General features: G+C 54.4%; 1 protein-coding gene across 1 annotated transcript in view; it reads right to left on the reverse strand.

Annotated features, from left to right (window-relative positions):
* The window catches only part of TMEM132C (transmembrane protein 132C), a 308479-nt gene that overhangs the window by 103308 nt on the left and 191102 nt on the right, over positions 1–14069 (reverse strand). The window contains exon 3 of the mRNA XM_043557309.1: positions 10692–10838. Coding sequence (XP_043413244.1) covers positions 10692–10838 — 147 coding nt within the window. The remainder of the gene's footprint in view (positions 1–10691; positions 10839–14069) is intronic.

A 14069-nucleotide genomic window follows, 5' to 3' on the forward strand; every position in this document is an offset into this window, starting at 1 on the left:
TCAGAAAGCATGGCGGTGCTGTTGGATGTGAAGGTAGCAGAGAGTGGGTGTCCGGTCGTGGGGGGGCTTGTGGAGGAAGTTCGTGGGGGGCAGCACAGCCCTCTGTCCTCACCTGGGCCTAAGGTACGAGCCGTCTGCGTCTTCTCGGACCACCCCTCCCCATTCGTTTTCCATAGGCTCACTGACAATATCGTTCACGCAAACGTGACTGTGCCTCTGTCCCGCCTTCTTCTCACTGTTCTTTTTAGATAAAGACCAGAACGCGCCTCTGTGGTTCTGGCGTCCGCTGCCCTCCGTCCTCCCCACCTTCCCACGGGCTGGGCTTCTGTGGGCTGGTGCGCCATCTTGGATTTGTGAGCGAGGGCAGCCCCCGGTGGTGCCCAAGAAATGGGAGACACGGAGCCCGGGCTTTGGATGGCCACACCTCCCCAGACCCCTACATGACGAAAATGATGTTTTCTTGAACGTACGCTGCCCTGAGCAAGGTTTCTTTTAGCGGCAACTGGCCCCCATCCTAAGGAATTCGCGCCCTGATTGCGACTCCTTTAGCACGACATACTTCTCCATGGCGTTTACCGGTGTTGCAGCGAAGTATTTCCTGGCATACTTATTGTTGGGTTGTTTTCCGTCTTTTCACATGGACAGTGAATTCCGTGAGGTCAGGGTCCATGCTCGTCTTGTGAGCCCTAATATTCTCAGAGCCTGGCAGGCCCTCCATCATTGATTACTGAGGACAAACACAGAAATCCAGGTTGTGAACTGGGACCCTCCAGTCGGGCTCGGGTGGTCCAAAGCTCCCCCTGGGAGGGTTTAACAGGCAGTCAGGATGTGATTCCTGAAGATCCCCCACTTCCTGGGATTTGGGGAGCCCTTCTGCTCCCTGCAGGTCTCTGAGTTCCGGGCGGCTGGACACGGAATACCGAGATGAAGCGGAAGGATGTTTCCTCATGACGAGCAAGGGTCAGGCTTGGGCAGAGCCGCGGGATTCTTGCCAACTGGAAAGCCGTCTGCAGAAAATGTCTGTCTGTCTGCAGTGCTTAGCACAACACTGGCAAGAGGACTCCACCACCGCCCTTCCCAAAGCCTGGGGACGCCCCGCCCTGCCTCCCGGGATGCCGTTTGTCCCACACGTGCAGCTCCCCCCCAAAAAAACTTATTCCGTCATGTATACAATGAGGCCACACGCTCCGCCTCAACCAACATGCTTCACGCACTCGGTCTTTGGCAAACGGTCCTCATGGTCTTAACACAGGGGCCCTCTGATCCTGGCTCCTCGTCCAAACCACAGACGACGTGCCCCACATCAACATATTGTTGCAAGGTCGTTCACGTATTGGTTCACTCAGTGAGTACTTCAGTCCCTGCTCTGGGCCAGGAACCGATCGAGACACGAACACAGAGGTGAAGACTATGGGCAAGTCCCTGCCTTCCCTCGTGGAGTTTACATTCTTGTGGAGAGGGACAAATAGTAAACAGTCACTTCACGCTGGTGAGTTCCAGAAAGAAAGTCAGTCAGGTGATCGGTCTGAGCGGTCACAAGCTGCCTCTTTGAGAACACAACGTCTAAGCTAAGACCTAAAAATTAGAACGATCAACTCACAGAGTCCAGTCGGAGGAAATGGCAGGTGCAAAGGCCCTGCGGCAGGAACAAGTCTGGCGCATGGGGTAAAGGAAGACAGGTGACTGATGAGAGAAGCATGGGGGTAAGACCAGGAGGGTGGGCAGGGCCAGATCCTCCAGGGCCTTGGAGGCCGCGGCCAAGAGCTGGGGTTTTCTTCTGGGTGTGTTGGAAAGCCCTGGGAGGTTGAGGCTATCGGGAGTTCCGGGATCGGATTTTCTTTTAAAGAGAGTGTTTTGGCCATTTTGAGAAGACTGGATGGCCAAGGTACCGACAGCGAGCTCAGCTTAGGTGAGGGTTTATAAGTGACCTAAGGTACAGCCTGTTGGAGGCACATGGTTGCAAACAGTCCCATTCATATAGCAGACGCACTGCACGCCCAAGGGAGATGCTCCGGGAACAGGGCAGGTCCCGGGGCCATAAACGCCGCTCCAGAGTTTCCCAGGAGAGACCAGGATGGATGGGGTCAACAGCCTGCAGACCCATAATTCCCACGTGAAACACTGCTCTCAGGCAACCCGCTAGTCAAGTCATCCGTGAAGAGACAAAACACAAGCATCACGAGGTCCAACAATTTGTCAGCCACGGGTGGCTGGTGGCGTGGACCGGCACAGGGCAACACGTCGGTGTCCACAAGACTCACAGAGGCCCATGCCCTTCTACCAGACAGCACACTTCTGGAACTTGCTCCACAGACACAGCCACAGAAGTGCAAGGCAGCGTGTGGACAAGGTTAATCAGAGCAGCAACTGGAAGCAAAGGACAAAAGACCCTAAAGGGGTTGGTTCAGACAGTGGACGCTCTAAACCAGTCCAGTTAGACAGTGGACGCCATAATAAGCAAATGCTATAAAAAAAACAACAAAAGGATAATAAGGACCTTCATGGACCGACATGGGAAACTTGCAAGATACATGAGTAGGTGGAAAAGAGAAGCAACGTTGTTCAAAGCTGGAGGCTGTGCTTGCTTCGTAGGCGTGGGATGTCTTTGGAAAGGTGTGCGATAAAGCGCCAATGTCGGTGGCCTCCGGAAGGGAGCTGGGTACGTGGAGGGCAGGGGTGGATTTCCGCGTGTTGGTTTGTCTACATTTTCAGTTTGGAACTGTGTGAATGCATCACTGGTCCTCCCCCACTCCTCCAACAGCAAAAACAAAAAATTAAGAGCAGAAAATAATAAAAGCAGAAGGGGAAAATGTGCCTTAGTAAAGTGACAGATTACAACAAGCCTTCGACCTTTGGGGTTGGCTTATGAATAGTCAAAGCGAGCGATATTCAACCCACAGGTGCCCGCAGGTCGCCGCTGTTCCTCTGGCACCTGGCTCTGCCATCCCTTAGACGGTCAGGTTGCCCTGAGGGTGGGCGCAAAGCCCAGAGCCAACCAGCTACTGAGACTCCAAGAGAAGAGTGAGCCAAGAGGGTCAGCGGGGGAGACGGGGAGGAAAGTGAGCGAGATGGAGTTCCAGTGCGATGTTGGGGGCCCAGACCAAGCCAACAGGACAGGGTGGCTCTGTGATTGGCATGTGCCACCAAGGGAAAGAGTGCCATGCCTTGTCACAAAGATAATGCAAGGCAGTCTGGGCCACTGCGTAAAAGTGTCAGGAATAACTGAAGGAAGCTTCACTCCGTACGAAACACAAGAACCAGCACTCTCTGTGGACCCTTACCGTAGACTGACATCTTCAATCTTCATGAGCGACAAATGCACCGCGGTTATTTACCATCTCACTTTCAGAGAAGACCCAAGGAAATGGACTAATTTGCACAAAATCACATAGGTCCCAAGTAGAAGAGCTGAGACTTGAATCTGAGTTGCCTGGCTGGTTCCAGAGGCCAAGCTATTACTCACGGCGCCATATTGCTTCACGGGATGCGGGACGATGGAGGCACTACATGACCCAAGTTTTTACCGTTCGGGCACGAAAATACATTGTTTTTAAAAACGGAAACATGATGGACCCTTGAACAATGAGAGGGTTGGGGCGCTGACCCCCCGCGCGGTCAACAATCCACGAATAACTTTTGATTCCCCCATTCTTAACTACCAAGAGCCTGCCGTTGACTCATCAGGTAAACAGTCAACAGACACCTATTTTATGTTCTCTGTATTCTCTCCGGCATTCGTACAACAAAGCAAGCTAGAGAAAAGAAAACGCCACTCAGAAAGTCCTAAGGAGAGAACACGCTGACAGTCCCGTGCTGTTGTTTACGGAAAAAGACGTGCCTATGAGCGGACCGAGCACTGCCAACACACGGTGTTCAATGGGCAGCTGTGGTTCATTCCCACTGCCGTTCACCATTTTCTTGTAAAGACCGGTCAAGTGTGGGAAGGACCCGGATCCCTCAATTTAAAGGAGTCACGGTGGAGAACGCCAGCATCTCTCGGCAGCCCCGGGCGGGCGTGGGGAGTTGGAGGACTCTGACCGTGTCGGGTATTGTGCCCAGAGCGTGGGGTGCTGCAGGGCCATAGGGCTGCTCTCTGAGGGCCACCGACAGGGCGACCGCCTCAGGGAGACAGCTGCACCCGCGCCTCAGCATAAGAGGGGGGTCTCCGTGGCAACATCAGGGGCTCTGAAAGCCACCTGCTCGGGTCGGAGGCCACAGCCTCCCCTAAAAGTCCATTACTGGTCTGGCAAGAGCTCCAGAGATTTCTTAATGTGCTCTAATAAGTCATCTCAGGGAAGATGCTGAGAGATATATTTACTTTCCACGTTTTCGGTTTGGACCGGGGACCACATGTCAGCGCGTAATGGAAGGAAGAAAATAGAAACCCTTCATTCTGGCCAGAAAAAGCCTTCCATGAGGCTCGGGTGCATAAAGCCGAGAAGCAGGCCTCTAGAGGCGGGGAGGGGCTGGGAACCGGACAGGGCTCTTTGGGGTAAGAAGACAAGCCGTGTCCACGTCTCCTCACTCGGGCAACTCTTCCTTGCGCTGGGAGGCGACCCCAGAGAACGGGGTTAAAACGCTCGCCTGGCCCTGAGGACCTGTAGGGGGTGGGAGCACCTCAACCTTCCCGGGAGCCCCCCGTCTTCTGGTTACATGTTGCTCTGCCACAAACCGCCCTGCAAACCTAGCGGCATGAAACGATCACTGTGTCTGTGATTCAAGAATTCCGGAAGGGCTGGGCTGGACGCATCCTCTCCCTTGGTCCGGGGTCCTCCCTGGGGTCTCTCCACGCGGGATAACTGGAGGCCTCGGGGCAATGGGGCTGCCTGCCTGTTGGCTCTTTTGTGACCCAGCTCTCTCCAAGCCACAGGGCGACCCTTGTGCTCACAGCAAGCTGGTCACAAACGTCACCCGTGTTCGAGGGGAAGGACGAAGGCTCTACCTTGTAATGCCGAGTAGCGACCTCCAGGAGAGCACACAGCTGGGGGCGTTGAGAACTTGACCGTTGCAAACGTGGTTGGAAAATGCACCCTCTCGTACACAGGGCCACCGGTCATTCGCAGGGAAACTGAGTGAGCCCACACTCACCGCGGGGGCTCCGGGGAAGTGGGCAGGGAGGCGCACCGCGCGTCCCGCGTTGTGAAGGCTCTCCTAGGCGCCATGGTTCTAACACCCAGGGTCTAGTCCTTCTCTGTAGAAGCTGATCCCTCTGGGGAAGCCGGGTGCCTCCACCGCAGGCAGGCTCAATGGGATGAGGGTCCATGGATGCTGGACACGCCCACGACACCACTTGATGGAAGGAACCCCACGGCTGTTTATTTCGGACAACGGATCAACGTCGGATGCCAGAGCCAGCGCTTTGGTCTCCGGGAACATCTCTTCTCCCAGCCTTCTCAAAGCTTCCTCTCGAGCTGTTCTCCACCCCCAGGCTCTTCTGGGAAATTCTCGTGGGTGGGGGGCTAGTTTGTATACATGCCAGAAAACACCAGGAATCTCCACCATCCTGGGCTTTTGCCTCTGGCACAAACTGGCAGTGGGAGGACCCACAAAAGGTGCCCATCAAGGAACTCTCCTGCCGCAGGTGTTGACGTGCGCCCGTCGTGCGTTGAGAGCGGGCTGCGTGGGGACACTGTTGGCTTCTTCCTCTGGGGACCTGCCATGCACACCTACGCCATCGACCGGGAGGGTTTTCACTTGGGACACCGGCACAGCATGTTTCCTGCGGTATCTTCCAAATCTTCTTAAGAAGAAGACGCGGTCTGGGCAATTTCCTTTAGGGAAAGGCAGGTTATCTCTGTGGACCACTCCCCGAAGCTTCGCTGAAGCTGTTCATACGAAGCAGCTACGAGAACGTTCATTTTCCAGAATTCTCCGGAAACAAACAGCCGAGCATCGTCACACACAGAAGGTCTGTGATCGAGACCGCGTGAACGAATACTAACGGGCACTTTATTCCCCGTTTTCCGTCATTTTTGCTTTGGGAAAAGACTCTCTCCTTTTATTACCTGCCTGACTTCCTTGTCTCTCCTGCAGCCGAGCTGAAGCCACGCGGGCGGGGGATGCCGCGCGGGCGCTGCTGTTCCAGGGAGAGGGGACAACGAGGTGGTGTCAGCTGGGGTCCAAGGAAGGGCGGGGACCCAGAGCACGTCTCTGGTCTAGACCGCCTGGCAGAACAGAAGCTAGGTGACAAGTGGGGAGGGAATGAGGGACCGCAGGCCACAGACGGGTTCCCTGGAAGGGCTGCCCCTCAAGAGAGCTGAGGGCAAACACGAATAAGGAAGCAGACGACAGACATGTGCCTACAGCATCTGCTGGAAACACCGGGGACCCTGGGCTGTATCTGTTCAGGAGGGGCCGTGTGGGGGAGAATGCGGGGAGCGGAGTCTCTGAACGGGCTGGCCTCACTCCGCAGTCCCTTTAAAAGAGGGCACCGTCCAGGCCGGGACAGCTGTTTTGCTGCTGTGTTGCTGTTTTGCCCTAAAGAAGGCAGGTATGATTTCGTCCACAGCAGAGCACGTGATGTGCTCAGACTGGCCACTACTCCCACGCAATTCACCTGCTCGTGGACAATGTTCCTGAGCGACATTCCTTTTCTTGTATCTGCACAGTGATTTTTAAAAATCTGAGCAAATGGGGTGTCTGGGTGGCTCACTCGGTTAAGCATCTGACTTCAGCTCAGGTCATGATCTCACAGTCTGTGAGTTCGAGCCCCGTGTTGGGCTCTGTGCTGACAGCTCGGAGCCTGGAGCCTGCTTTAGATTCTGTGTCTCCCTCTCTCTCTCTGACCCTCCCCCACTTTGCTCTCTCTCTCTCTCTCTCTCAAAAATAAACATTAAAAACTAGAATAAAATAAAATACTGAATTCTTGTGTCTCATAGCGTAATGCACATTAGAAGCCAACGGAAGTACCTTAAATGTGTATCTTCAAGGACAGTATGACTAAAAACGAAGGTGATTTTAAAAACGCAGAGCAATTTAAAGACGCTTCAGAGAAAACTCTTAAGCGAGCAGCGGTCCAAGCGGTCCATGACACGGCGTGACTTTGGGCGGGTGCCGGTGGGTGCCGAGATTTGCCTGCAGTTTCCACTTTCCAAGCTGATTCCACACCATTCCCTAAAACGTCCTCGGGATAAGTTGCTCTTCTGATTGAATGAGCCGGGATCATCCCCTTTTAGTGCAGCTAAGCACACTCCCGCATACAGACGGTAACATAAACCTTGCCCCTTCATCACCTGGCTTAAGTGAAATGAGGCACACCAGTCCATGTGACGGGGAGGACAGGGGACACACAGCTAAGGCAAGGCCAGTTGAAGCCACTGGTCTGGGAGCCACGTCCCTCCGTCTCACGGCCTTCCTACCTTTCTGGATTAATCTCTGCAAGTCGTTTCTAGGTCACCTGGAGTAGGGTCCCGCCCCCCCCCCCCCCCCCACCTGAGGTCTCCTGATTTCAGGTGATTTCAGAGAGGGCGGGGCCTCTGTGCCTGCATATTCCTTCCTCCTGCCCCCCCAGGACACCTCACAGGCACCCTCCAAAGCCCAGAAGAACCTTCAGGCTGATGGCTAAAGACAGTTCCCAGTGACCCCACCTCCCGGCACCCTCCCCTCTGCGTCCCCCCCTGCCCTGGAGTGTGGCCCAGACTTGCTTCTCATGAACAGAATACAGCAAGAGTGTTTGGATGTCCCTTGTGAGATTAGATTGTAAATACTCTGCCCCCGTTTGCTGTCACTTCTTTCCTCCCTGGACCTTCTCACACACGCTTGACCTGACGGAGAAGGACGCCCGGGAAGGAACAAGAAACTGAGACCCCCAGTCCTGCCAGCCTCGAGGAACTGAGGCAGGAGTCCTGCCAACGGCCACCTGATCCTGGAAGTATACTGTCTCTGCTGAGCCTTCAGATGAGACCCCGGTTCCCGATGGAGACGTAGACAGCGGCTCGGTGAGAGACCCTGGGGTAGAGACCCCGATTCAGAGGTGTCTGAATCCTGGTCCACGGAGGCCACGAGATAATGAGCATGTGGTGCCTGAAACTCGGGGGTAGTTTGTGACACAGCAGTAGACGACTCGTACGCTTGGCCTTTGCTCCACGGGCAGAGGAAGCGAGCCCTTGGACCTTCCCCGTCAACGAACACCCTTATTTGAAGTGTGGTCTTTCTGGGCCAGGTCCGCAGCGTTTAGGTCGCTGATGGGGGTCGTCTGGACCACAGTCAGCGTGTTCAGCGGACATCAGCCTGGCACGGAGCACAGGTGAACCAACCAAGGATTTCTGCAGAAAGTCGTCTCTCCTCCAGGGAGGCAGTGAGCACGGGACGCCCATCGGCGGTGTGCTGGGAAACAGGCTTTGTAACAACCACCTCGAATAAAGGCTCACCCTCTCGGCAAACACACCTGAGCCCAGAGCGCGCTTTCTAGAAGACGCAGAACAAACAGCGTGGCCTCCGGGACCCGTGAGGACGTGCCAGCACAGCGCGCACCTCCCTCACTTTGAGGCTCCTGATGGTGTCACGAAGGATGATTTCCACGCCTGACTTCACTGCTAATGAACACTTCCGCTCTTAACTTGCCTAATCAACCGCAGGATGTACTAACGGTCCTTCTTGGGGGCAATTGTGGAAGAGGCTGCTGTTTGGAAGCCGCTCGGGGCACCAGATGTTTTCGCTGGCTACCCGTGAAAGGGAGGACCGAGCACAGGGTCTGCGATCACAGAACTGGGCGTTTCCACACAAAGTAGAGAATTTGCGTTATTTTTCTTGGCAGTCTCGTAGTGTTCACTTAAGAAAACGTGCCTGGTGCGGGGCTATTCTTTTCCTTTAGTGCTGCTCTCTTCAAGAAAATACACAAAGAGAAGGTATCAGGAGCCCTAAAAATGATTCAAACTTTTTGGTTCTAAGAAGCCACCTTAAGTGAAAAGAGAAAGAGATAAAGCTTTATGTGGACGGTAGTTTATTGCTGCATTGTTTATAAAAAGAACAGTGGAAATGTCCAGAGACATGGGTATGGCTATTGACGGAATGTTAAATCTATACGACAGAATACTGTGAGGCCGTTAAAACGTTGCTGAGGACAATTTAATGTCAAGAGAAAATGTTTACAATAGAAATGAAAGTATCCTAAAACCTGTAGAGATTATGATACCAGATTTGTAAGATAAATAAACCGATTGCACATTTATTGTACGTATAAAACGCTGGGAGGAAATGAACCGACTTATTAGCACTGGGTTATCCTTGGGTGGCAGGGTACTGATATATTATTTAACGTTTTTTCCTTGCATAACTGTGCTTTACAAATACTCTATGAGGCGCCTGAGAGGCTCAGTCAGTCCAGCGTCCGACTCCTGGTTTCGGCTCAGGTCGTGATCCTAGGGTCCTGAGCTCGAGCCCCACATCGGTCTCTCTCTGTGCTGACGGTGCAGAGACTGCTTGGAATTCTCTCCCTCGCTCCCTCTCTGCCCCTTCCCTGCTCTCAAAATAAATAAACCTAAAAAATACTCTAAAAGGAGTATGTATTGTTTTTATATGCTGAAAACAATTACTTTAAAGGGTAATCCAGATGTCCGTGTAGAATGTCACACAGCATCACGTCCTTACACACGATCGCCACCAACTGTCACCCCGTCTTCAGATCCTTCCTCATTGAAGACTGGGCCTAATCCTTTATGATTCAGACATCAATTCCGACGCGTGTGTTTCCCCCTGGGGGCAGCTCGCCGACACCAGCTGGGATGCTCGGGTGCCATGCGATCCTGACCCCGTCCACCCAGAGGTGGCGTCAGATCCCCCCCCCGCCCCGCTGTGAGGGGCTCCATCCCATAGGACTGTCCCTCCCCATTGCAGGTGCCAGTCACTGGTCCAGGCTATAAGCCCGAGGTTCCCATGACCCCCTCCTTGGGCTCGACTGATTTGCTCGAGCAGCTCACAGAATGCAGAGAAACCCTTACTGACCGGGTTAAAGGATGTTAATAACGCAGGGGCAACCACACTGAGGAGACACATGGGTGTTGGGAAGGAGGCACAGACCTTCATGCTCTCTCTGGGCACCACTCTCCCCGAGCGCCAGGGGCTCACCCACCTGCACCCTCTCTGACACCGTTTCTTTAGGGTTTTTCTAGAGGCCTCACTACAGAGGTAAGGTTGATTAAGTCATTGGCCGCTGGTAATGCAACCTCCAGCCCGTCTGCCCTCCCGGGAGATGTTGGGGTGATTTGGGGGGTGACCTCGGTGCTTTCCAAAAGTCACTTCATTAACCCAGGAAAGGCCACCTTTGTTCCTCTCGTCACTCGGGAAATTCTAAGGCTCTTAGGAGCTCTGTGCCGGGAACAGCGATGAAGACCGGATCCACGTTTCTTACCAAGGGGCAAAACATCACACCCTCCGTGTAGAGGATGCGCACTTAGGAGGCAGCCTCTGATCACGTAGGGAGGACAAGGGGAGGTGACGCCGCGCGGGACCTGAGCCTAGGTGGATGGAATGCCCGGGGGCCGGGAGGCCGGGCGAACCTTGGCGACAGGTCTCTGCGCCCAAGCCGGAACCGCAGGCTCAGGACCAGAGCCGCAGCTGCCCCCCCCCCCCCCCCCCCCCGGAGATGCCAGACGGTCCTGCCAGTCGAGGCGGGTGCCTCCAGCTTTCCGGGCCGAGGGTGTAAGAGCTCCGCCGAGCCGGGGTCAGTGCGGGCCCGCGCGGTGCGCGCTTACCTGTTGCGCGCACTGGGCGCCCGGCGCTGGCACAGCAGGGTGGCGGTGGTGTGCTTCCCGCCGCTGCCCGTCTCCTGCTTGACGTCCCACTGCCGGGGCTCGCTGGTCTGAGCGCCCAAGATGTTCACCCCCTTCTTCACCTTGGCTCTGCGGGCAGGAAGACAGGCGAGAGAGACCCACGGCATTAGTGACCCGGCCTTTGCAAACGTGCCCGAGCCCCACTGCACTGCGATCGCCCGCTCCGCGTTCACGCGCACGTTCCCGCGGCAGGTGCAGAGACGGACCGAGGGCTCCAGAGGGGTAACGCCGGGGTGGGCGGAGACAGTGCAAGGGGTGGGGCCACGGACTCCAGAACGGCGGATCTGGCGGCCCGGGTCCGTGGTGAGGGTGGGGGGGCCCTGGTTGTCCCCCCGGACACAGAGACGTAGCCCCATAAAGCGTTCGGGGGGACCGTCAGTCTGCCTCGGCCAGTTGTTCTCATTTGGTGGTTGTTGGGGAGGCTGGTGTCCCGCCAGAGGCAGGTGGCAAGGTCAGGAGGCATTTCCGGTTGTCGCCACTGGGTGGGGGTGTGCTGCCCGGGGAGTGGGCGGGGGGGGGGGGCGGGGGGAGGCCAAGGATGCAGTTTAACATCCTACAATGCCCGGCACGATCCCCACAACACAGACTCATCAGTCCGGAGGGTCCATAGTGCTGGGGTTTCCCAGCTCACACCCTGGGTTCACCACTTTGTAGCTGTGTGGTCTGGGCCCAACCACACCCTCTCTGCGCCTCTGTTCACCCCCTACCCCCAAAATGGATCCGCTAATAAAGCTGAACGATGAAATGTCTTAATGCCTATAAAGAGATTAGAATAGGGTGAAGCATACAGCAAGCACTTAATAAGTGTCCATTATTGCTACACTTGCTCCCATGTAGCTGCCTCCTCCAGGCAGGCTGCCAACCCAAGCGCACTAAGTTAGGGCTTGAAACAAAGGAAGCCTTCCTCTCCGGGCCGACTCGGCCCCTCTGAACCTCAGTGCTCTCGTCGACATACCGAGGAGAAAAGTAGCAGATGGAACGCGACCGCCTGCCTGTCCTCTCCCCCAAATCCCGCTCACGGGAGAACGGAGGCCCGCGAGGTGGGGAGGGGACACGCCCAGCCGCCACGGATTCTGGAACGGGAAAGAGGTCTGACGCGAGCAAATTCGGGAGCAGGATTTCCACTCGCGGCACCAGCGGTCGGTGGGAAAAGTAAGAGTCAGCGGGGATCACACCGGGGAAGCGGCCTGAGGACTCGGAGGCCCCGCCCCAAAGCGGGAGTGAGTGCTCACACTGGGGTTCCTCCAAACAGCAAGCCAGGGTGCCTGGGCTCAGAGCTCCCCACGGCCGTGTGCCCCCAATCACTTATAGGAGCAAACGGGAGCTGCTGGGCACTGAGAGAAGTCTCTACGTGATTACAGACACCCAAACAGACAAACAGAAAAAAAAAAGCAATCTGTACAAAATAGAGCCAATATGGGAAAGACCATAATTTAAAAAAAAAAAACACAATCATTCATATTCACAGGGAAATCAGACAATACTCCACAATCATGAAACAAAAACACAATGCTATTTAAAAATGTCCAGAAAAAAAAAAGAGCACTTGGAAATTAAAATTATCATAGCAGAAATATAAAGGCATAGACTGGCTGGCTGGTGGATAGAGGAGATTTGTCCTTAGAGGCAGAAAGAGCAAACCCACACCCAGGCACAGCAGCGGCACATGTCGACGGCACGGGAGAGTGAGTTCCGCACTCCTCCAGAGAGACAGAAGCGTCAGAGACACGCACGGATTCAGAACTCACGACAGCCGCTCTGGAAACCAAGAGACAATGGAAAATAGCCCAAAACTCAAAGGGGGAGTGATTCCCAACCTCGAATTCTATACCCAGCCTGATTCCGAAGACCATCTTTCCAGATATGCAAGCTCTCTGACAACTTACTTCCTACATCCTTGCTCAGAAAGCTACCTGGAGATGTGCTCCATCAAGCGAGGGAGAAACCCAGAAGGATGTCAGACGTCAGAGGCGCAGGAAACACGTGATCCCATGCACGACAGGTGCACAGAGGGAAGGCGGCCGCAGAGGACAGGGGGCCCCAGCAAGGAGGAGAATCTGGCGGCCTGGCCGTCCGGAAATGGACATTTTCCTAAGGAATCTGGTGGGGATAAACGCTCCGGGAGGAGATCCAGACAGTCAGCGAAGCGTTTGGGAATGAACGAGAGCTCAATATACAGAAAATGAAGGGAAGGAATAAAACCGGACCCGTTTTTAAATCTGAAGATAAGAAATCATCACTCAGAAGATGCCACGTGATCAGAATTTCATACTTGGCTTTACTGTGATTAGCACACATGCTTATAATATCTTAAACACCGAATATGGACCCAGACAAAATATGATTATTTTATTGGAAGGATGGAGGTGCAGAAAGGAGTCCCCTTATGGGGGGGGGGAGAGGTATATTTTGTCCTTTGTTGTGGGAAATTTATAGATATTGCCTAAACACACACACACACACACCAAAGCAAGATGCATCAACGTCACTATCCCCGTCAGCGATATGGATGCAAATACCAGACAAAGTAAGAATTTTGCCTCTGGAAGGAAACAGAACACTGCAGTATTTTTTAAAAATAAGTTTTCATTTTAAAATAGTTTGATGCTTTGAGGTTACGAGGAAGTTGCAAAACCAACCGGGCAATCCTAGATTTCTCGTGAGCCCTTCGCCCCGCTCCCCCGGTGATCACGTCTTACCGAATGCAGGCACACACCTTCCTTGGATCCCACCTGCTCTCAGGTGTGCTGGTCTCTCGGGGTGCTAGAAATGGTATCTCTCGTGTACTTGCCAGCCAGACAGAATAGAGAACAACACAGAAAAGCCCGGAACACTCACGCCTGGCAAACACCCATCTGTTCTGTCACCACCAGCTTGTCACTGGGAGCGTGTTACATACGGTTTTGACTGACAAAGTCTGCAGAAAGATTGGACTCCTCAGGGTATATGCAGGGTTACAGCTTCTGAAAGTATCAGCAAGGCGCGCGCGCGCGCACACACACACACACACACACACACACACACACACACACAGGTGCATGCACACCTCTGCCCTGCTCACCGCCCCCCTCCAGGAGTGGAGGACGTAAATCCTCGTGAATAGTTGGGAAGCTACATCAACATAGCTGAGCAAACCTGATTGCCAGCACTCAGTAAGCCACATCTCCACTGTCAAAGTTCGGGCGTCCAGGTCAGCATCAGCCCCCAGAGCGGCAAGAGCAGATCAGCAGCAACAAGCACCTGCTGTTTAGAAACTTCTCCCAGGTCTTGCATTAAAATGATGTGCTGAGGGGCACCCCG

Source organism: Prionailurus bengalensis, chromosome D3 (genome assembly GCF_016509475.1).
Source record: "Prionailurus bengalensis isolate Pbe53 chromosome D3, Fcat_Pben_1.1_paternal_pri, whole genome shotgun sequence".
Classification (NCBI taxonomy): domain Eukaryota; kingdom Metazoa; phylum Chordata; class Mammalia; order Carnivora; family Felidae; genus Prionailurus; species Prionailurus bengalensis.